The sequence below is a fragment of the Lipotes vexillifer genome, unplaced genomic scaffold (genome assembly GCF_000442215.2).
Source record: "Lipotes vexillifer unplaced genomic scaffold, Lipotes_vexillifer_v1.1 scaffold408, whole genome shotgun sequence".
NCBI classification, from domain to species: domain Eukaryota; kingdom Metazoa; phylum Chordata; class Mammalia; order Artiodactyla; family Lipotidae; genus Lipotes; species Lipotes vexillifer.
Window position 1 is genome coordinate 1,035,502 of NW_006787469.1, and position 22,442 is coordinate 1,057,943.

General features: G+C 47.0%; 1 protein-coding gene across 1 annotated transcript in view; it reads left to right on the forward strand.

Moving 5' to 3' along the window:
• Nucleotides 1-22,442, forward strand: part of LOC103084056 (EH domain-containing protein 4-like) — an 80,599-nt gene that overhangs the window by 40,502 nt on the left and 17,655 nt on the right. Inside the window, exons 3-4 of the mRNA XM_007460199.1 lie at nucleotides 2,303-2,400; nucleotides 9,060-9,163. Of these exons, the coding sequence (XP_007460261.1) occupies nucleotides 2,303-2,400; nucleotides 9,060-9,163 (202 nt within the window). The remainder of the gene's footprint in view (nucleotides 1-2,302; nucleotides 2,401-9,059; nucleotides 9,164-22,442) is intronic.

Genomic DNA, 22,442 nt, shown 5'->3' on the forward strand with positions numbered 1-22,442 from the left:
CCCCTCACCCCATCCTCCTTCCCCTCCCTCTTCTTTTCTCCCCCTCCCCCTCCCCCCTTTTGTCTGCAGTCACCCCTCCTGGCCCTGGGCCTGCTCCCTGTATGTTGCATGGTGATGTCACCACATCAGACCATCTTGTTTTGTGGCTTACACATTTTGTCTCTGCTGTCACGTCAGGAGGCATGGGAGTTGTTGAAACCTTGTCTCTTTGTATGGAGGGAGTGGATGGTTTCTAAATTTTGAATCCCTCTGTTAACTTCACATTAGAATCCAGGGGTTTTGTGTTTTGGAAAAATTGGTATCAAGTGTGAGCTTGTGGTTCTGGAAAAAGGTCTGCCTCTCACAGGAATACTTTATGTGAAAAAGTTTCACATATGTGCAGTTTTCTCAGCATTGCCAGATGTCTTGAGCCGTCTGATAAAAAGGATGGGACTATGATAAGAGACCGAATTACCACAAGAAATGCAGTCCACCACAGATGTGCTCAGTACTCTGTTCCTACCCCAATTCTAGAGACTTGAATATGGCGTTTTTTGCTCTGTGAACTTACAGAGAATGTGTAGTGATCCCGGTACACTTTATTCTCGCAGATCTGCTGTCTGAGTGTTGGGCAGTGGGGTTTATAAAGGTGGAGGGGCAGGAGAAAATCAGAAATGAGGGGCTTCTCATAAATTAACTTGACCCCTTATTTTTAATGTTATGAGGTTTTTAACTTTACGGGTTGAGTTCTACTCACTTGACATCAGAAATATCAGGCTGCAGTCTCCAGCCAGCCACGCATTAGCAGATGGCCTCACATGTCATAACCGCTCTGTGCTTCAACTTTTCCAGCTGCAAAATGATCATAGTTATCATTCCTACATCTTTCTGGGATGACTTGAAAATGTGGGAAACAATATCTGAGAAACTTGCCCCAAGCACCTTCCGTGAAAGTTCATTTGCAATGTCAGTAATTGCATGTCTCTCTCAGGGCTGCCCACGCCTGCCCAGGGGCTGTGCTGTCCACATGTGCTGTGAGGGCCAGGCAGGCCTCCCTCTCCTGCATTCCCAGCATAATTACTTTCTGAGTAATCCCACCTTTTCCACTGAATGGAAGAACTGAGCTTTCCCCAAGGATTTTCAAGCCTTTTGCCCACACAGATACCAAAGTTAGACATTTACAATATAGGAGAAGGAGAGACACTCTAGTTTCTGCCTTAAAACATACACAGTGCCTAACAGAGATCCCCCCCAGGTTGCCTGGGGTGGAAGTAACAAAGCATTTCCCTCTGGTCCTCTAGAGTTACACCGTGTTAAAGCTAAAAGAACCTCGCCAACCCCTGGTCCAAGTGTCTCCATTGACACATGAGAAAACTGAGGCCCAGAATGGGGAAGCCCTTGCCCAGGGTCCAAGGCAAGTTACTGGCAAAGGATGAGCTGAACCTGAACCCAGGTCTGCTGACGCACAGGCCGCAATTTTCCTGCCACTTCACTCTGCTTCCAAGGCCAACGCCAGGGCAGCCGACTGGAACCACAGCAGAGGGATGGGGTTGAGAAGGAGGAGGTGGTATCGGGAAGGTGACGGACAAGGAAGGAGGCTGGGAGATGCTTGGCCAGGGCCCTGCCCACCCCTGCCCCTTCGTCCACTCTTAGGGCACCGAAGCACCTGGAGGATTTGGGGTGTTGCCCACAGGTGCTTGCCCCACCCTGAGCCTGGAGCCATAGCATGTCCCTGGGGCATCGGACAGTGAAAACAGGCCCTAGTACCTCCGCTGTCACATTAGGGAGTGAGCAGGGTCTGGACAGAGCTTGGGATACTCCAGCCCAGTGGGGCAGTGACCCTGAAGGAAGCATGGGATTCCCAGGGAGGAAAAGCCTGGGACGTTTGTCTAAGCAGCAGGATAGAGGAGGGGAGGGTGGGGCTGGTGGCCTTTGGAGTCACACCGACCTGGGTTTAAAGCTTAACTCTGAGTGACCCTGAGCAAGTTAAATAACCTCCCGGAGGTAAACGGTGATGCCTTCCTCATGAGATTAATATGAGGAACAAATGAGATGATGTTTGTAAAATACCTGTGTTCAATAAACGTTAGCTAAAATAAAATTAACAGTAAGGGATCTGGTGGTAGGGAGCATCCGGTGCCAGGCCACCCTCCGATAGCTGCCCTGTGAACCAGCATCTAGTCTCCAGTGGAGGTGCCATCAATCTCCTCCAAGGCCCCGCTTTTCAGAAGATGTCAGTAGCCAGGAGAGGCCAAGGAGCTCCGAGGTTAGAGCACTCTGCAACGTGCAGGTTCTGATCCCACCTTTGATCCCTTTCTTCCAGGTTCATGTGCTCCCAGCTGCCCAATCAGGTCCTGAAGAGCATCAGCATCATCGACAGCCCCGGCATCCTGTCCGGGGAGAAGCAGCGCATCAGCCGAGGTCAGTGCCCACCCTGCCCTTCCGGGACCCCCAGCCCTCACCCGGGGCTGGCTGAGTCTTTCTCTGATGTTGCCAGAGGATTTCTGCCCCTGTTGTATTCTATCCATCCTCCAGGGCACCCCCAGCATCCCTGGGCAGCCCCGGGGTCCAGAGCTGAAGAGGTCCCAGGAAATAACCAGGAAGTCATATGGTCAGAGGTTCTGCTCTTTCAACTGAGAAACTTTCTGGAGCCTTAGCCGTAACCTCTTCATTCCTTTAAACACGGTCATGTAATACTAGTACCCACCTCACATAAATCTTCAGACTTTAAGAGGTACCACTTGCTGACCACTCACTTGGACACATGACAAAAAATAAAGAAGGCCAGCTAGTGACAGCAAAGGAGAGAGCCCTCCCAGCTGCTCTTCCTCCCTCCCCCAGTGCCGTGTATTCCACCCCAGTCACCTCTGCAGCAGCCTTCTATTGAGTGAGCCTTTATTACTATCTGCTTGGTGCCAGACGCTGTACCGCGCACTCGGGATGCAGAAAGAACAGGTGCAGTTTCTGCCCTGGAGGAGCTTGTGTTCTAACGAGGAAAACAGACATTAGTTTCGTTATCACAGAAATAAATAGAGAACAAGAGCTGGGATACACACTCTGCGATGGGGACTGTCTATCAGAGTGTAAGGAGGATATCTGGCCTTGGCGTGTTGGGAAAGGCTCTCCAGAGGAAGAGACGTTGGAGCCGGAATCTGGAGGATGAATAGGAATTACCTAAGGGAAGCTCTGGGGTGGGAAAGGAGAGACAATAAGGCGTTCAGAGGAGATTTGTGGAGAATAGAAAACGCTTGTGAAGAACAGTGACATCTGGGCTTCTTCAGCCTTCACAACACAAGGCTGAGGCAGTACTGTTTCCAGACCCATGCACTGCGGTTAAATAGATGGGCCTGCGGTCTCCCCCACCTTCCCAGTAAAGGGGCTGTTGGAAGCAGACCAGAGGACTGTTTACTTACAGAGAGGAAATTCCTGACAGGGAGGGCGCTAGGATGGATTCCTGTGGACCCAGTGGCAGGTCAAGTTCCCTTGCCCTGGCCCTTGAAACAGAGGACAGTTCCTGGAGGTTTTGCTGGGAGGGAGAGGCTGGAGTAGATGCGTTGCTGCTGTCACTTCTCACTGGTAACTCTTTACAGCCCCTGAACAGGAGCAGTGGGGTTATGGCCAGCCAGTGAACTGCCCCACTCCTGAAGCCAGAGAACGTTACACAGGCCCTAGGACACACCTGGGAGCTAGAAAGCAGGGGTCCCGTGACAGGGTTAAAGAAAGGGCTCCCCATGTCTGTAAGCCCTCTCTTCTCATGCCATCTGAGAAATGCTGATTTTGCAGCCTCCAACTGCCTTCACCCATTCGTTCAGGGACTTAGTGGGCCATTAGGCCTCCCCTGAGGCCTCATTGAACTTGTAGAAAAAGCCACAAATAACAGTTGTAAATGGTTTTCTCCAGCTCCTTAGTGACTTTTGTTTTTGTTTTGTTTTTGTTTTTGCGTTACGCGGGCCTCTCACTGTTGTGGCCTCTCCCGTTGCGCAGCATAGGCTCCGGACGCGCAGGCTCAGTGGCCATGGCTCATGGGCCCAGCCGCTCCGCAGCATGCGGGATCTTCCCGGACCGGGGCACGAACCATGTCCCCTGCATCGGCAGGCGGACTCTCAACCACTGCGCCACCAGGGAAGCCCCTTAATGACTTTTTCTTCTGCATATACAAACATACTTTTTTTAACCAAAATGAGATTGCCATGCACATTTGCTACAACTTGATTTTTTGCCATAACAGCTATCGCGGATCATTCTATGCCAGTATATTTAAATTACTTTATTCCTTTTGACAGCTGCTTAGGTTCTATCAAAGGGGCATAACGTCATTTATTTAACTGATTTGTGGATGTCGTGTGGTTAATAATTTTTCCCTCTTGCAGACAGCACTCCAGAGAGACATCTTTTGTGTATCTTTACACCTCGGTTCCAATAGATTTTTTTAAAAACCAATTTAGCACCATTAATTTGGCCCCATTAAACATTGCTCTGAAAATACAGTGTTTTGTTTTAAAAGGAAAATAAAGCAAACCCACGTCCCACAGCTTTTTCAGGCTGCCTGTGTTTCCACTGCTTCTGCATGTCTGACGGAAGTATGCCGGAGATATATGTGGTCCTGGAAATTTTCTTTTTGCCTCTAAATTTTAGGACCTCTGGATTTTACCTTCAGCCTTATCCATTCCTTTTCACTGGCAGGCCTTTGACCAACGTTAATCATCCATGTTCTTCAGGGTTCCTCCTGGGCTTAGTGATTCTAAGTGTCTTTCAACCTATAGCTCCTTCAGAGTAGTTAGCGTGGTGAAATGCTCTCAGGATGCTTTGAAGACAGTTCTTTTTAACACTTTATAATAACTGACTCATATCCTGACTTACTGTGGCATGTCCTTCTTCACATCCTATGCCCAGAAATAGCACATACGGTTCCAACCAGTCAGCTGGTCCCTGCCGCCCTGACAGACAGCAGCTGATGGGGAAGGACCCAGAGCGGCAAACAGTGGCAGCACCGGGCACTGTGGCCAGGGTCCCCAGGCTTAGGTGCCATACCGTGTTCGGACACCGTGGCTGGAGTCACTTAGCTGACAGTTTCAACCCCAAAGAATATTAACCGCAAAGAATGTGTACTGTTTTAAAGCTGCTTCAGCTTAAACTATTGCAAACAGCGCTGCATTCTCACACACGCTCCTGTCTGCTTCCATCCCTCCAGCTCCTAAATCACAGCACCACCTTCGCCAGTCATCTGTGTCAACACTGGATGAGGCACGGGGACAAACTGTGACCCCACAGAACATTTGAAACTTCCGCCATTGACCTTATTGGTGGGGCTTTGCCTCCCTGACGGGTGTTTCGTCTGTGAAAGAGGAAGGGGGCAGCTGCTGCCCCTCCTCTTGTCCCTTAGTGCAGCTGATGGATTAACCCTCAGCAGGCAGAGTCTCATCAAGCAGGTCCCTCTTACACATGTAGCGTCTCCTTGAAGTGTGTATTCGCAATAGCAGTATGAGAAGAGCCACCAGGTATTGAGCCCTTGCTGTGTGTCTACAGTGTGCTCTTCATTTAGGACTTGCTAAGTTAAACCTGCACACAGCCCTGCACAGACAGGAACCCAGCCCTGACCAGGGAACCCCTCGCCCTTACTCCTCTGGGAAAGCGGAGCCTAACAGCGATTGCAAGAATTCTTTCCCCAGCTGCTGGGCAGATGGGCAACCAGGCTTGACATCCGGGGATTGGACAGAGTAAAAGCTGTTAACGAGGTGCTGCTTTTGGAGAACAAACTGAGGGGATGTGTCCTTCAGGCAGTGGCTGCAGGCTGACGCTGCTGTGTGGACCTAGTCCACCCTCTAGCCTGCAGGGTTGTGCAGCCCTGGCTGAGCACACGCTGGGCAGACAGTGCAGCTGCAGGAGGAGGTGATGAGCATGGGGTGACTGCAGAGCACCCCCAAGAAGACCTGCTGACTGCATCACACTCAGAGTTCTCCCCATCCGCATGGGATGAGGCAGATGGCAGGTGGGGCAGTGGAGTGTCGGGCTCCTTTGCTGGTGGTCGAACAGGGAAGGAGGGACCTAAGCCGGGAAGCTGGACTCGTCATCACTGGCAGCCCTTGGGCACCCCCAGGGAACTGCACAGGTACCCCAAGCTCTGGGAACCAGATGGCCTAGTGAAGGTATATCTCCAGGAAGGAGTCCTGAACCCGGGTTCAGTCACATGCCTCCCCTTACCTGTGGCTCCCTTCTTCCTTGTTCATTCTTCTCTCTCGTGACATCATAAGCCTGCTTCCTTTTTACTCTGTGCTGAGTAGAGGGGGCAAGTGTGATTACACAGAGGACATTGCTCTTCTCTTGGCCAAAGTCATAGGTGACCAGAAGAAACAGTTGACATTTCTACATGATGATTCGTATTTTGGGGTGTTCAGTTTGAGGCAAAACATGGCAAACCCACTCTTATGTTAGAAGTGACCTTTACCAATTAGAATGTGTCTTAGCACAGCCTTCTTATCAGCAGGTCCTTAGCATGGACCCTAGAAGTCAGGTCCCTGCTCTGTGCTCCAGAGTGAAACAAGAATGCATAGTCAGCGTTGGAGGGGAGTAAATGTTGTCTAAACCTCCTCTTTGGGAGTTCTATAAATAAAACCCCCTAGAGTAATTGATTTTGAACCAATTTTTAGTATACTACTCCATATGGAAACCCATTACCCTTCTGATGTTCCTTGGTTTAATTATAGTTAACAGAAAATCTTTAGGAACAGGAGGGTGAGCTTAGATACTAACTTGTAGTTTTCTTGCCTGACATAGAGAATTCCCATCAAGCAGGAATTAAAATATTCTGATATATTTTTAATGATAACTTTATTCTACTGAAGTAAGAGCTACCTAAAATTCCTACAAACTTTTCTTGATTCTTTTCTTGGAGCCAATAAAGAAATGTTTGAGTTCTTAAGATTTTCTGAGTTATTTTCTTGAAGTGGGTGGGTGAAATCTGACCAGGTTCAGTCTTGAGAACATCCTTTGCCCTGATGATGGCATCCAGATTTTTGACTCTATGTGATAAGAAAAGAGCACATTTATCCACACATCCTTATTTTCATTCCCAATCTCTTATTATTCCGGCTCCTGAACTGTTTGCTTCCTAAAATACTGTTTATGTCGTGCTGAACCTAAACATCATCTAGGATTTATTTCTGGACTTGGCATGAACACAAGTGTGTTCCCAACTGCGTGGTACAGACCTCTGGGTTCTGGCTGCAACTATAATGTCCCTGTCTGACAAGGAGAAGACTGAAAAATTCTAATGTGGCAGCTGGTGTACTTGTCCATCTACTTAGCACGTAAGCATTTGGAAGGTGCTATTTTAGCAGCAAGTAATTATTCCTGTGGTTTCCTGAGAGCATGAGGTTTTGTGTGGCCTTCAACAGACTTGACTTTGATAACAAAAATAGTACAATTTTTCCCTTTTAAAAATTTAAATAACTCTAGAAGAAAAAAACTCTTGATCTGAATTTTCCAACAGATCTACCAGCAGGGCGGACCTAGGACCTAGGACCAGCAGCTTGTCAAATGAAAGTCTAAGGGCACCTTCTTCTGATGTTTAAGCCCTTCTCTCTATAAGCCTTTCTCATTATAAATCAGTGAATAGAACTGAGAAGACAGTGAAAAATAGAAAATGTCCTGCTAGTAAAAGCAATCAATGATGATAATGAATGAAACAGAAGAGATCTAACTGTGCTTCAAATAATGTAACAGGCCATAACATTAGCTTCAAAATCATTGATTAATGTCTTAACATTTACATATAGACATCCTTATGTCCTCCTGATTTGGGCAGCATTAAGGAAAGCACTCAAGAATAAAAAAGGCATCTGAATACTGACAGGTACACGTGAGCTGGTCATTTCAAGGATATGCCAACACAGTGGAGGTGCCCAAACATAACATCACAAAAGAATTGACAGAACAGGAAACAGGGAATGGAAATCCAACTGGTAATCATTAAAGATGCTAAAAAAAATAGCGACAACGAAAACTGTAATCAGGGAAGTCCAAACACACCTACCTGACACATTTTTTGAGCTTGAAAGACAAAAGACCGGAATTTGAAGGCTGCGCAAGACAGGAGAGAGATCATTTAGAAAGGTCCAGATAAGAGTGACTTCCCCTCTTGTGCTTTGGGAACAGGGAGGACTAGAGCCTTTTTCCCTAGAAGAGCGAGAAGGCTTGGAGCGAGATATTAGCCAGGTCCAACAGCAGCAGAGGCTCTTCTGAGAAGCACCTGGAGAGCTGAGAGCTGGAGGCTGAAGAGGCCGGCGGCTCCCAGGGCCAGGCGATTATGGCAGGTGCCTCCTGTCCTTCAGGTGGACCACACAGCCCAAGGCTGGACTTCACAGAGGGTTTCTGAGGGGGGCCTGCCGTGCCTGCTGAGTACCCCAGGAGACGAAGTTCAGGCCTTACTTGGGTAGTATTATAAATAAGAGTAGAAATAATCCTCAAATAAAGGGGGAGTCAAGGCAGCACTATCCCCTCCTTCATTCTGTTCACCACCACCCAATACAGACACGGCTCAGGACCATCCCAGCATCTCAGACTGCGGTCACCTGAGCTCCCTGGACATGTGACCCTCATTACAGGTGCTACTCCTGTCCCTGCCTTCCCATCCTGTGGTTGGTACAGGGTGGTTTTGTTTTGGTTTTTTTGTTCAATTTTATTGAGATAGAATTGACATATGGCACTGTATAAGCTTAAGGGGTACCACATAAGGATTTGACTTACATACATCATGAAGTGGTTACACAATAGGTTTAATGAGCATCCATCATCTTACACAGATAACAACATTAAAGAAATAGAGAAAATTATTTTCCTTGTGATGAGAACTCAACTTTCATTTATAACATACAACAGTGTTAATTATCTCTATCATGTTGTACATTATATCACTAGTAGTTATTTATCTTATAACTGGAATTTTTTACCTTTTGACTACCTTCATCTAATTCTCCCTCCTCCCACCCTGGTACAGGGTTTCTTAATTTTTTGTTTTGTTTCTGGGGTTTTGGGTTTACGACTGTTCAGGCTCTCTTAGCTCCTCTCCCTGTCCACTGCAGCTCCTCCCAGCTTTAAGGCATCCCCAGGCTTCATCAGCATGCCCTTCTACCATCGCCCTTGGATCCAGAAGTTGAGCGGACAGGACCCAAGGTGGAGCCTTGAGGTACTCCAATAGAGACTGCCCTCCACGTTGACAGCAGTTCATTAATGAACAAGTTCAGTCGAGATGCAATGAGCTCCTGTGTGCCAGGTACTAAGCTAGGAATTGGGAGCATAAAGATGAACAAGGTACCGCCCCTGCCTTGGAGTTGCCACAGCCTAGTATGGTCATCCAGCCAGTCACTGATGCACCAAATTGTTCTGAAAGAAAGCTGTCTCCTACATAGAGGATTATTATTCATTCAACAAACACTAGGCAAAAAAGATGGACATCGTCACTGCCCTTATGGAATTTACATTCTGATGGAAAAGTCAGACAAGAAAAGCAGGTAAACAAATGAATAAAATCATTGTAAATAGTGATGAGTGCCAGGAAGGAAATAGATAAGACATTGAGCTGAATGAGAAGGGGTGAGGTGGGAGGACCACAGTCTCGGAAGGTGGCGGAGGCCTGTGGCTGAAAGTTCAGAAGGCGGCGGCCTTGCAGAGGTAGGCAGGTCAGGGTTTTGCAGGTTTTGGCTGACCATATTGTCTATTCAGATATTTTCCACCTGATATATAAAGGATATATAAAAGAATAGACTTTCAAGTATCAGATATTCACCCATGGATTTCAATTCCTGCATATTCATGTTTTTTTCTGAGGCCCTTTTTTAGAACTTACACTATTCAGTCTGTAAACCCAGAGTCAAACATGTTGCTTTCCTAGGTCCAGTCAAGGGACTGAAGTCCCTGTGGGCTGTCCTATGTCATATAGCGGGAAACACGCAGGCAGGAGAATTGGACTTCCTGGGTTCCAGTTTAGCTCAGCCATCTACCAGCCATGCAGCCTTGGGAAAGTTGTGAATCTCTGTAATAATAGTACCTACCACATAATGCTGTTGTAACTGAGTTAATACCTAGAAAGCAGAAAATAATACCCAGCCTAGCACATAGAAAGTGCTCAGTAAGTGTGAGCTGTTGTTATTACTCTCACCATCTCAATGTGGTGGTGGTGGTATAGGCCAGAGTTTTCAAAGGCTGAATTTAATATTGGTTGGTATTGGTTTCTTGCCTCTTAAAGTCTTCTGTCTCAGAGTAGGGGAAATTTTTGTCAAGTTATTTGAAATGTGGAATTTGTTGGTCAGGGACTGAATATGCTGTGTTTAGCTAAGCGTTTTTACCTTTTTCCCCTGTACCTCGGTCATTTTATTGATAATTAGCTTTTAAATTTTGAAATCACATGTCTCTGTGGAAGTGGAAAAGGGGCAACACTAATTGATCATCCGGTTTAAAAAATATTTGGTGGAAAAAGAATTTTAAAATAATGGACAGATATTGTGTGTGTGATCTTTTTGGCACTCCTTTATTTTAGAAGTGATGGTATAAAAAGCAATGGGTAATAGTAGGGGTGTGCTAGAGACTATTCATTCAACACACATTTATATTGATTGCCTGCTGGGTGCCAGGCACTGTCGTGGATTCAAAAGGAATGAGGCACAGCCCCTGGCCCTGGTGCGCACACTTGGCTGGGGTGGATGGACCTGCAAACAAGCCACTCTGACCCTGTGCATTACAGGAGTTCTGAACAAGAAGTGGGGTCTGGGAAGTAGGCTGTCAGCAAAGCTGCTAAGGGAAGGGACTCTTCTTCCCCTTTTCTAAAAAATCTGCATTTTCTCTCTCTCTCTCTGAACAATTCACTGGGTTTTTGTTTGTTTGTTTTTGTATATTTACAGAGTTGTGCAACCATCACCACAATGAATTTTAGAAAATTTTCATCACCCCAAAAAGAAACATTGTTCTCATTAGCAATCGCTACCCATTCTCCTCCCCCCAGACCCTGGCAACCCCTAATCTACCTTCTGTCTCTGGATTCACCTACTCTGGACATTTCATATAAATGGAATCATACAGCATGTGGCCCTTGCGTCTGGCTCCTTTCACTTAGCATAATGTTTTCAAGGTTCATCTGAGTCTAACAGTGCTTCATTCCTTTTTATGGTTGAATAAAAATTCCATCATACAGCTGTACCACTTTTTATTCATTCATAAGTTGGTGAACATTCGGGTTGTTTGCACTTTTTTGGCTATTTTGAATAATGCTGCTATGGTCATTCAGGTATGAGTTTTTGTGAAAATGTGCATTCTTGGGGCTTCCCTGGCAGTCCAGTGGTTAAGACTCTGCATTTCTACTGCAGGGGCCATGGGTGGGTTCGATCCCTGGTCGGGGAACTAAGATCCCACATGGCGCAGGGCACAGGCAAAAACAAAAGAGAGTGAGAAAACGTATGTTCTTGATTCTCTTGGCTATAAATCTAGGAGCAGAATTGCTGAATCATATGGTAACTCAGTATTTAATGTTTTGAGAAACTGCCGGACTGTTTTCCAAAGTGACTGCATCATTTTATATTTTCATACACCAGTAGTGTACGAGGGTTCCAGTTTCTCCACATTCTCATCAACACTGTCATTTTGCTTAGAGCCATCTTCATAGGTATGAAGGGGTATTTCACTGTGGTTTCAATTTGCATTTCTCTAATGGTTAATGATGTTGAGCATCTTTTCATGTGCGTTGTGGCCACTTCTATATTTTCTTTGAAGAAATGTATATATAGAGGCTTTGCCCGTTTTTAATTGGATTATTTGTCTTTTAATTGTAGAGTTTTAACATTCTTTATTTTTTTAATATTTATTTATTTTCATTTTTGGCTACGTTGGGTCTTCGTTGCTGTGTGCGGGCTTTCTCTAGTTGTGGCGAACAGGGGCTACTCTTCGTTGAGGTGTGCGGGCTTCTCATTGCGGTGGCTTCTCGTTGCTGAGCACGGGCTCTAGGCATGTGGGCTTCAGTAGTTGTGGCATGCAGGCTCAGTAGTCGTGGCTCGCGGGCTCTAGAGCACAGGCTCAGTTATAGCACACGGGCTTAGTTGCTCCGCGGCATGTGGGATCTTCCCGGACCAGGGCTCGAACCCGTGTCCCCTGCATTGGCAGGCGGATTCTTAACTGCTGCGCCACCCGGGAAGCCCAAGTTTTAACATTCTTTATATGTCCTATGTACTAGTCAAATATATGACTTGCAAATATTTTGTCTCATTTTCTGGGTTGTCTTTTCACTTTCTTTATGGTCTAGTCTGAAGCATTAAAAGTTCTTAATTTTAATGAAGTCTAATTTATCTGTTTAAATTTTTGCCACTTTTGCTTTTGTCCTAACCCAAGCTTATGAAAATTCACTCCTATATTTTTCTAAGAGGTTTATAGTTTTAGCACTTACATTTAGGTCGTTAATCCATTTTAAGTTAATTTTTGTATATGGTGTGACGTTAGGGCCCAACTTCATTCTTTCGCATGTGTGTATCTAGTTGTCCCGGCACCATTTGTTGAAAAGACAGTACTTTCCCCACTGAATTGTCTTGGCACCCTTATTGAAAATCAGTTGGCTGTAAATGTGGAGGTTTATTTCTGGACTCTCAGTTCTATTTCATTGCTCTGTATGTCTGACCATATGATGCAGCTCTTCTTGATCAGAGACTCCAGGTAAATGTGTGAGTTCATCAACCCGCAAGGTCAGGGCCGTACAGGATGAGGTGAGGATAAAGTGAGTTGATGTGACATCTTGTCACAGTACCTGTCTGGTGCACAGTCAAGGGAAAGATAACCTGGCTCCCTTAACTATTGTTATTCTCCTCGAGACAATGGAAGGAGGTTGCAAGAACGGGAAGATGTGTGAGCTCAGAACCCTTTGGAGGAATGTGAGTCATGCCTGTGGCTGGAGTGTGTGTATGTGGTGGGTGGATGCACACGTCAGGAGACTGGGTTTATCCTGGAGGCTGCATGGAATACTGAGGAGTATGAGGTAGAGGATGACATGGTAGAGAATTCTGTAGGAATTCTGTAGAGTAGAATTTACTTATGTCCACAGGCTCGGATCATGAAGCCATTTTTATATTTAGAGCTTGAGCTCAATGACTTGTCTCTGAGCTTTGTTTGAATTTGGCAACAACAGAAAAGGGTGCATCCCCAGTGCCTGGGGCTGATTGCTGATGAATGTGTTGGCAGACCCTGTTTTCTGGCCAGAGCTAAGGCCAGTCTGAGGTTGGGTTGTGAGGTCCTGGACATCACTCGCTTCTTGGGCCTCCAACAGGAAATCCTGGTTTCTTTTTGTTTCGGGGAAGTTTGCTGACAAACACATTCAGACTCCTTTTCCGCCAGTGCCACAGGAAATTCCACACCATGAGTGTGGCTCCTTCTGCCCCTACTGTGAGTGCGTCATGACCATGACTCAGAATGGCATTTGCCAAGCCCTGGAAGATATCTTTAGTTTGTGTTAATACCTTAAATGCATACTCGATCGTGAGAAATGGCTGCTTCTACCCAAACTTTAAACCAACCTAGACTTTTAGATAAAAAACGATTTTTTTTTTAATTGGAGAAAGGGTACTTCTCTTACTTCCCATAGAGAGCAGCTCATGATCACAAAACATTTCATAGACATTGGGATACAGAGATTGATTAGAGAAAAGGTTTGCTCCTTACTCTTTTGAGTGCTAATAATATAGCTGACACTTGCACGGTGCATTGTTAAGTGTTTTCCATATATTATTAATGCATATGCTCCTTACAAAAGCTGTATGAGGTAGGAACTGCTCTCCCATTCTATAGGAGAAAAGACTGAGACACAAAGAAGTTAAGTCCACAGTCCTATAGCTAGCATGGTAGCCAGTCTCCAAAGATGCCTCTTGCTCCCACCTCTGCCAGCCATGAACCATGCCTTCCAGTATTCATGCCCTTGAATCTGGGATGGCCTCTGGCTCACTTTTTGATCAGTAGAATTCAGCAGAAGTGATGCTGTATGACTTCCCACATCTAAGTCATAAGAAGCCCTGAAGGTTCCATCTGGAGCTCTTGGCATGTTTATTCTCGGGAAGCCAACCACTATTTTAAAAGTCCAGCTGCCCTGAGACCACCATACTGTGAGGGAAGCCCAAGCTAGTCACATGGGGCAGCCAAGAGGCTCAGGCAGCCTCTGACTGGCCCAGCTGAAATAGGAGCAGAGCCGTGGAGGACCAGCTCAGTTGAGCCTTAAGATGATTCCAGCCCCAACTGCCACCTGACTTTCACCTCATGGCAGACCCCAATCGAGACCCACCCAGCTGAGCCCAGTCAACCCTCAGACGGGATGTTAACCACAAGAGGCAATGACATAAACACCCCTGCCCGTCTGTCTGTCTGTCTGTCTGTCTGTCTGTCTGTCTGTCTGTCTCTCTCTCTCTCTCTCTCTCTCTCTCTCTCTCTCTCACACACACACACACACACACACACACACACACACACTGAGAAGACAGCACTGGGGAAAGGTACCATGTGGGGCACTTTTCCATATAACTGACACTTCTCCCCTACACACACCAAACCTCCTGGTTTTTTTTCCTCTAGTGGTTTTTGGTAGTAGTCTTTGGGAAAGATAGTACACGCTGCCCTGCATTCTCATTCCAAGGGTAGTGGGGGACTTCCCTGGTGGCGCAGTGGTTAAGAATCCGCCTGCCAATGCAGGGGACACGGGTTCGAGCCCTGGTCCGGGAAGATCCCACATGCTGCAGAGCAACTAACCCCGTGTGCCACAACTACTGAGCCTGTGCTCTAGAGCCTTTGAGCCACAACTACTGAGCCCGTGTGCCACAGCTACTAAAGCCCGTGCACCTAGAGCTTTTGCTCTGCAACAAGAGAAGCCACCACAATGAGAAGCACACGCACTGCAATGAAAGAGTAACCCCTGCTCGCCGCAACTAGAGGAAGCCTGCTTGCAGCAACGAAGACCCAACACAGCCAAATAAATAAATTAAATCCTTTAAAAAAAAAAAAAAGGGTAGTGGGGAGAGGAAGAAGCATGCTTACGTTGAATGTCCACCCTGCACCATGCTCTGCTAGGTCCTCTTGGTCCATTGCTCATGCACATACCATGTGTCAGGTACCAGGCGCTTTAGTGTTAACAGCACCAAGATAGACCCTGTTGCTGCAGGGGTGGAGGGGGGAGTTGAGGTAGATGGATGAGCTAAAATGCAGGACAAATGAAGTTGACACAAAAACTTGAAGGAAACAATTGCAGAGTCCCACAGCAAGTGTAGTCCTTTTTTTTTTTTTTTTTGATCCTAGTTCCCTGACCAGGGATCGACTCCATGCACCCTCTGCAGTGGAAGCACTGTGTAGTCTTAACCACTGGACCGCCAGGGAAGTCCTGAGTGGTCCTACTTTAGATGGGTAGTGAGAGGAGGTCTCTCCAAGGAGGTGGCATTTGAACTCAGACCTACAGAATGGAGGCGCTAGCCTGGCCGAGAGTTGGGGGAAGGGCATTGCAGGCAAAGGCCAGAGGGAGCGGGCAGGTCAGGGAAGGCTGGAGGCTGGGGAGTGGCCGGGAGGTGGTGAGCAGTGAGGTCAGGAGGGGCTGCTGGTGGGAGCTGTTGGCCTTAGGGAAGCATGTAGATTTTATTCTGAGAGGAACAGAAGGATTATCCTTTTTAACCTTCTCTTGATTGCCCAGAATTATCTCTGTGAACAGCCAGGTGTTCATACTGGGCAGTCACAGATCCAGCCCGGCTCTGCCACTCAGTTTCTGTGTGTTCGTTTGGTTGGTGGGTGGTTGGCTTTCTCTTCCCTTGATGCCAGGTTGTCGCTGTCATTTCTTCTTCTGTCATACCTGTTCTCAGGTACCGTCTCCCCTCTGCTCCCCTTCTACCCTGTGAATGATGCACTGAAGCCCTAGAGCAGTGATTCTCAGGCTCCAGGGAACTTGTTAATATGCTGTTTCCTGGCCTCAAGCACAATTTGGGGGATCTGGAGTGAGACGCAGAAAACTGCGTGTCCAGAGGTTCTGGTGCAGGAGGTCCCCACTTTTAGGAATCTGGGGTAGTGCTGAGCCTGCCCCCTCCTATGCTCTCTGCCACCTCCAAACCAGGTGAAAGAAGAGATGATCACAAACTTGGGAAATCTACCAAAATGGACTTGAGCTGTGTCCCACGTCCCTTTCACCAGTGTGAAAGGATAGGGCGGAGGATGTAAGTGGTCGGGGGTGGCCTTTGGGTGGGGTGAGAGGCAGCGCAGTGCTGGGCCGGGATCTGTGACTAACCAACATCCTCCCAGGTGAGGGCTTTGACAGGGAGCAGAGGTAACTTTACCCCACAGTGGTCACCAGGTAATCAGGTGACTCTAGCCTCGTGAGCATCTGACAGGGGCTTCTGGCCTGACACTGCTGTCCTCTGCCTGTGCCTTCACTCCATATAGGAGCACCCCCAAACCATTCTAGACTTCTTTGGAAGTTAGGGTTTTTAGAACCTCTAGAGAAAAATAAAGAGATTTTTTTAAAGATTCTCATTTATATTTTCAAATGTTTAATAACTTCACTGCTATAATGGGGACATTCTTGTTATATAACCTCCATCCCTAATGTTATGTATGGCAAGAGCTCTCTGCCCCACCATCACTGTGCACCCATGGGGGGGCCCCCCAGACTGGAGGGTAGGAGTGATCGATTGTAAATGCAGGGTTCTAGGTGGCAGAAGAGCAGTATCATATGAGAAACACTGGCCTGGGACATTTTTCCATTTCCCTGGCTCTTCCACTGACCAGCTGGGTGACCCGGGCAAGTTATTCCACCTTTGTGAGCCTTAGTTTCCTCCTCTGTAAAATGGGAGGAAAAACGCTCACAGAGTTAGATCTGAATAATCGTGTCAATACCTAAGTGGTCCATAGGCATTAGCTCTGAAACATGCTCAGAGTAAGAGGACCCAGAGTGGACAGAGGGCAGGTTCAGGCGCCCGTACTGGTGGGGAGGCATCTCCAGCTAGTGGACGTAGAAACATGCTGAAAAAATAGCGGCGCTTTCAGGGCATCTTTGTTTTCCATCACTGTGGGCCCTGGAGGAGGCTGACCTGAGCTCAAATCTCAGCACCCCTACCTTACTGTGGGACCCTCTGAACCTCAGTTTACATTTTTATAAAGTGAGGAAACCCCTCACCCCCGTTCTTAGAAGGTAAAGCAACATAACATGTACAAGCCATTTGGCATACAGTCGTATTGAAGAACTGTTGGTGATGGTAGTCTTGTTCACTTCCTGGAACTGGGGTGGTCCCCAAAAGACCCACCAGGATCGCAGGGTCAGCTCAGCCAAGTGCCCCAGAATTACCCCGGAGAGTAGATCTCACCCCCCACCACTTACATCCTCCACCCTATCCTTTCACGCTGGTGAAAAGGACATGGGACACAGCCCAAGTCCATTTTGGTAGGTTTTCCAAGTTTGACGGCAGAGAGCACAATAGACTTGACAGTAGATTTGTAGAAAGGGTGCTGAGAGAATGCAGCCACAGAATGCCGTTGGGGGAAGCTGCTTCAGAGAATGACCCAGAGGAGGTGTCCTCTCGTGGCAAGGGCCCCGGCTCTTGTCACGTTTCCAGTTCTTTTTGCCATAATCCTCTTTCTGGTATCTGGGGGTATTTCTCACATGTGCCATGACACTTTCCTCTAGAAACCTCCAATTCATCTGGATTCTTTTCGTCTCTTTCTCAAAACCATCCCCTGTTCGAATCCAAATCATGATGCAAAGCACAAGTCAGACCATTTATTCAGCGTTTCACCTGTCTCAGGTACTCTTCGGAAGTACCACCATTTTGTGTGGATGTGTGCACATGTTGAGATGAAAAATTCAAGCGACAGAAAGTTAAATGGTGAAGAACATTTGTCCCATCCACATTCCCAGTTCCTTCCTAGAGCAAAACCCAGCAGCAGCCTCTTGGGCTTCCTCTGAGTAAGAAGGTCCTCTGCTCACTGCTCTGCACAAAATTTTTCCACTTAGTAAATCTTGGAGCACAGCCAGGTCGGGACTTTAGAGCTGCCTCCTTCATGTTCCATCATAAAGCTGTGCCAGAATTAATAGCTGGTGTCCTTTGGATGGATGACATTCAGGCGGTTTCTAATCTTTTTTTTTTTTTTTGTGGTATGTGGGCCTCTCACTGTTGTGGCCTTTCCCGTTGCAGAGCACAGGCTCCGGATGTGCAGGCTCCGGACGTGCAGGCTCAGCGGCCATGGCTCACGGGCGCAGCCACTCCGTGGCATATGGGATCTTCCCGGACCGGGGCACGAACCCGTGTCCCCTGCATCGGCAGGCGGACTCTCAACCACTGTGCCACCAGGGAAGCCCGGTTTCTAATCTTTTACTGTTACAGACAGTGCCACAGAATACAGACAGTTTTGCACATACAGTGCAAGTATATACAGTTTGCACAGTCGTGTAACTGTAAGATACACTCCTAGCAGTGGCATTGCTGGATCAAAAGGAACTGTGGTCTTTTTACTGTGTTAACTGATGCCAGAATGCCCTCTCTAGAAGATGTGCCTGTTTACATTCCCACCAACAATACAGAAGTGCCTGTTTCCACACATCCTCCCCAATCTAGGGCGTTACCAATTTTGTTTTCATCTTCGCTTTATCTTTGCATTGTCTGATAGGTGAATGGCATCTCATTATAATTCTAATTTCACTTCTCACTGTTCTTGTGGTTGAGCATCTTTTCATATTTACAAATCTTCTCAAAGCAGTTCCTTTCCGGAGATAATTGAACATTTTGAAATACTGTTGGTAACTACATGGACTTCTGTTTAATTAAATAAGTGAGTCTTTTTTTTAAAATAAAGACCCCAATGTGGGCTTACATGGTCCCCCCGACTTGATCTGTCTTTCTATCTGTGACATAAACTCAGAAATAACTATATCTGAGTAATGGTTTGGCTTTCGGTTTGGTTAGCTGATAACTTAGTTGCTGGAGCTGGTGTTCATGACTGGCTGTTGTCCAAATGCTCACAGAACACTCACTCAACGCTGGGAATGTTTAAAAGGAGGAACAGGGCGGGGCAGGGGGTTGGGGTCAGAGGTCACTTGCAAGTCATTTGTTGATCCAAAGTTGTCACCCTCTGGGTTTAACATTTCTCTGTGGAAAATTATGACTTGAAGAAACATTGTCTGTTTGCCCTTCTGAACCACAAAATGACAATATGCATTGTCAAAGTTGAAGCCGTATTTGTAAATATTTCGCCTCATCACACTTGGGTGGAGTCTGTATACCATTGGCATTTTGCCTCAAGAAAATCCAATACAAGTACAAACTGCCTTTGTCTGATTTATAGACGTATGGTATGAGACCTTCTTACCTGAGGTACACAAAGCCCACTTGAAAATGAGGAAGAGGCAATTTCCATGTGCGTGACACTTGATTCCTGGATTCTATTAATTATAGTATTAGAAGGTTGAATCTGACGACTTCTTCAGCATCCTTGAAAGTCTCAAATTCTGTGACTTTTCCTCTGGTAATTTCTTTCAGCATAGAGGAGTTTGGAATTAAATGACAAGGAAATTAATCTTTCAGGGCAACTAACGGCCGCTATGGAAACATGCAAGGACCTTCAGATTAGCCCAAAATGCCATAGCACATGAGTCCAGTGGAATGAATATAATAAAATGAAATGTGTTCCTTGCTAATCTTATCCCCTAGAGTTAGTCACTGAATATTCCTGTAACCATCCAGATGGTTTTACATTCTTATGCTGGTAATGGAACTTGATGGTATCTACTAACAGGCACTAAATGGATTTTCCTGAGAATTTGACATTTTGTTTCAGAAAAGCTTGATATTCAGAACCACCATATATATCTTTAAGATTTGAAGGAATCCATATTGATCATCTGACCCATCTGATAGATGTAGAAACTGAGGCCATGTAAAGTGAAGTGGCTGAACCAGGCTCCAGGACATGTAGGTTTTTCCTAGTAGATTTTCACCAACTTCTCTCTCCAGCAAAGAGCCTCAAATGCCGTGTACTCTTGCTGTCTTTTTCTAGGGCTCAGACCTGCTTCTTAACCTAATTTTTAACCTGAAATGGAAAATGAAATATGAAACCTAATTTTCCCTTTGGCTTGGTCACATGACCAGAAGCAGCCACGTTCACCGTGCTAAATGTTCAGGTAGAGCCTTTCTCAGTTCCCCATCTGTCCATGGTATGCTGTGATGTGCGGGCTCTTCGGGGTCACGTGGCACCATCTGCCCCATCGTTATCTTCACAACATCCCCCAGAGGAAGGAGAGACAGGCTGTGGGGCTAGCTTGTTTATTTTAGGAGGAAACAGGCACAGAAAAGTTAATTCACAAGGTCTTGGACTAAATTCCAAAGGGAGAGGAGTGGGAAGAGAAGCTAGAGGATAAACAACACCAAGCCCACCCCAGGGCAGGCTCGGTCCTTGGTTTAATTTAAAATGTGGTGTGTTCAGTGGCCAGACCACCCTCAGGCCAGGCACGGGGAGGCAGGGAACTCTGTTAACTGCGGGGATATTCTTGTAGCCAGTTACATTCTCCAAGTGGTGACCATCACCGTCTGAAAACTTTGAGGGGAACACACATTGAACCTCCACAAAAAGAGGTGACTGCTGTGCAGGTGTGGAGGCTGCGGTATCCGTCCTCTCTGAGAGTCTTGTTGGATCCGGGAAGGGACTTAGTATCAGCTCACCCCCACACCACCCACCCCAACTGTGTGTCTGGTCAGCTGTGAGGAGGAGAAAGCCGGCTGGAGAAGAGAGAGGAGGTGGGGAGGGAGGCAGGAGCAGTGTCTGTACTCATTGCACACCTGCGTGTTCCCGCTGCTCTTCGGGCACAGCTGAAGGGGGGCTGCCTCTGTCCACAGCGGGGTGTGTAGCAAAGACACCACCCGCAGGGTTTCTTGAGATGGCAGTAAGCTGGAAAGCACTAGAAATCCAGACCCTAGTTGTAAACACCAGTACAGAAGGAAGGGAATGCCACCTCAGTAATATTGCTAGCCCAGTCCTATATGGGCCAGTGATTTTTTCCATGTTTATTTTTTTTATTACAAAAATAATATATGTTCTTCGTAAAACACTTAAAAACTACTTTTTAAAACACCAAAAAGAAGAAAATAAAAATCACCTCTAATCCCACCATCGTGGTGTACACACAGTGCAGTGCAGTGGATAAAACTGCAGGCTCTGGGATCAGCATCCCTGGGTTTGAATCCTGGCTCCCCTGGGAAATAGCTGTGTGACCTTGGGTTACGTTTATTTTTTTTTCTGAGGAATAAATCAAATTTATTGAGCACCTACTATGTTCAGTGGTAGATCCTGGGTGTAAGGTGGTAAACGGAACGAGGGGTGGTGTTTGCCCTCAGAATTTGGTCATATAATCACCAAATAAATATATCATAATAGAGAATAAGTGTTATGAAAGAAACATCACTGATGCTGGAAGAATATGTCACAGGGAAGCTGACTTAGTGTACAGTGTTCTGCGTTAGGCTTTTGGGTTCTAGACATGATGACAGTCTCATCTAGAGGACAGGCTGTGGCAGAGAACAGACCCTCTCAGGAGGTGAGGTCCAGCTCCGCTCGTGTTGGGGAAGGCCTCCTGGGGGGAAGTGCCCCAGAGGGATGGGTAACTGGAGATGGGAAAGCGGGAAGGCATCCCAGGCAGAAGGGAAAGTCAGAGGCAGGGAACTGCAGGATGCTTTGGAGGAGCAGCAAAGAGCCCAGTGTGGTTTCTGGGGTGGGGAGGGTAGTTTAGTATGAGAACTGTGAGAAAAGGCTGGGGAGGTAAGCTGGGGCTAGTCGCCAAGACTCTGTAGACCTTTATTCTAGAAGTAATCAGGGACTCACAGTTGGGGAGACTATCTGAGTTCTGAGAAGGCGCGGGGATCATTTGAGGGCTGGATGGCAAAGGACGGAGCCCGGGGACAGGAAGGGCAGTTAAGGGCACTGCCAGCACTCTCAATGCTGTCTGGACAGTCTGTGCTGGACAACTGACTAGGCGCTGGAGGGACACAAAGATGGACATGACACCTCGGGGAACTCTGGGAGAGGGACCGGTGTTACACGAACCAACACCATAGGAGCTGGGGAAGGGGTATGAATGCCCTGCTTGCAACGGAGCTGCTAGCTCTGCGAGGAGCAGGCCAGGGCCCCACCAAAGAGGAGGATAGGTCTGAGCAGAGTCCTGGGCTGTGGCCGGCTGGGCAAGTGGCCTTGCCCACCCCAAGAAGGGCACTCAGGGCAAGGGCAGAGAGAACCTGGCCTCGGTCTGAATGTCCTCCATGATCTTGCATCCTTTTATTGACACACATTTTGTTTAAAACTCACATAATAGGAAACTTGGCTTTGGGAAGAAACTGAAGCATTTTTTTCTGTTGTTCTATTAAAAATAGCCTGCCGGGCTTCCCTGGTGGCGCAGTGCTTGAGAGTCCGCCTGCCGATGCAGGAGACGCGGG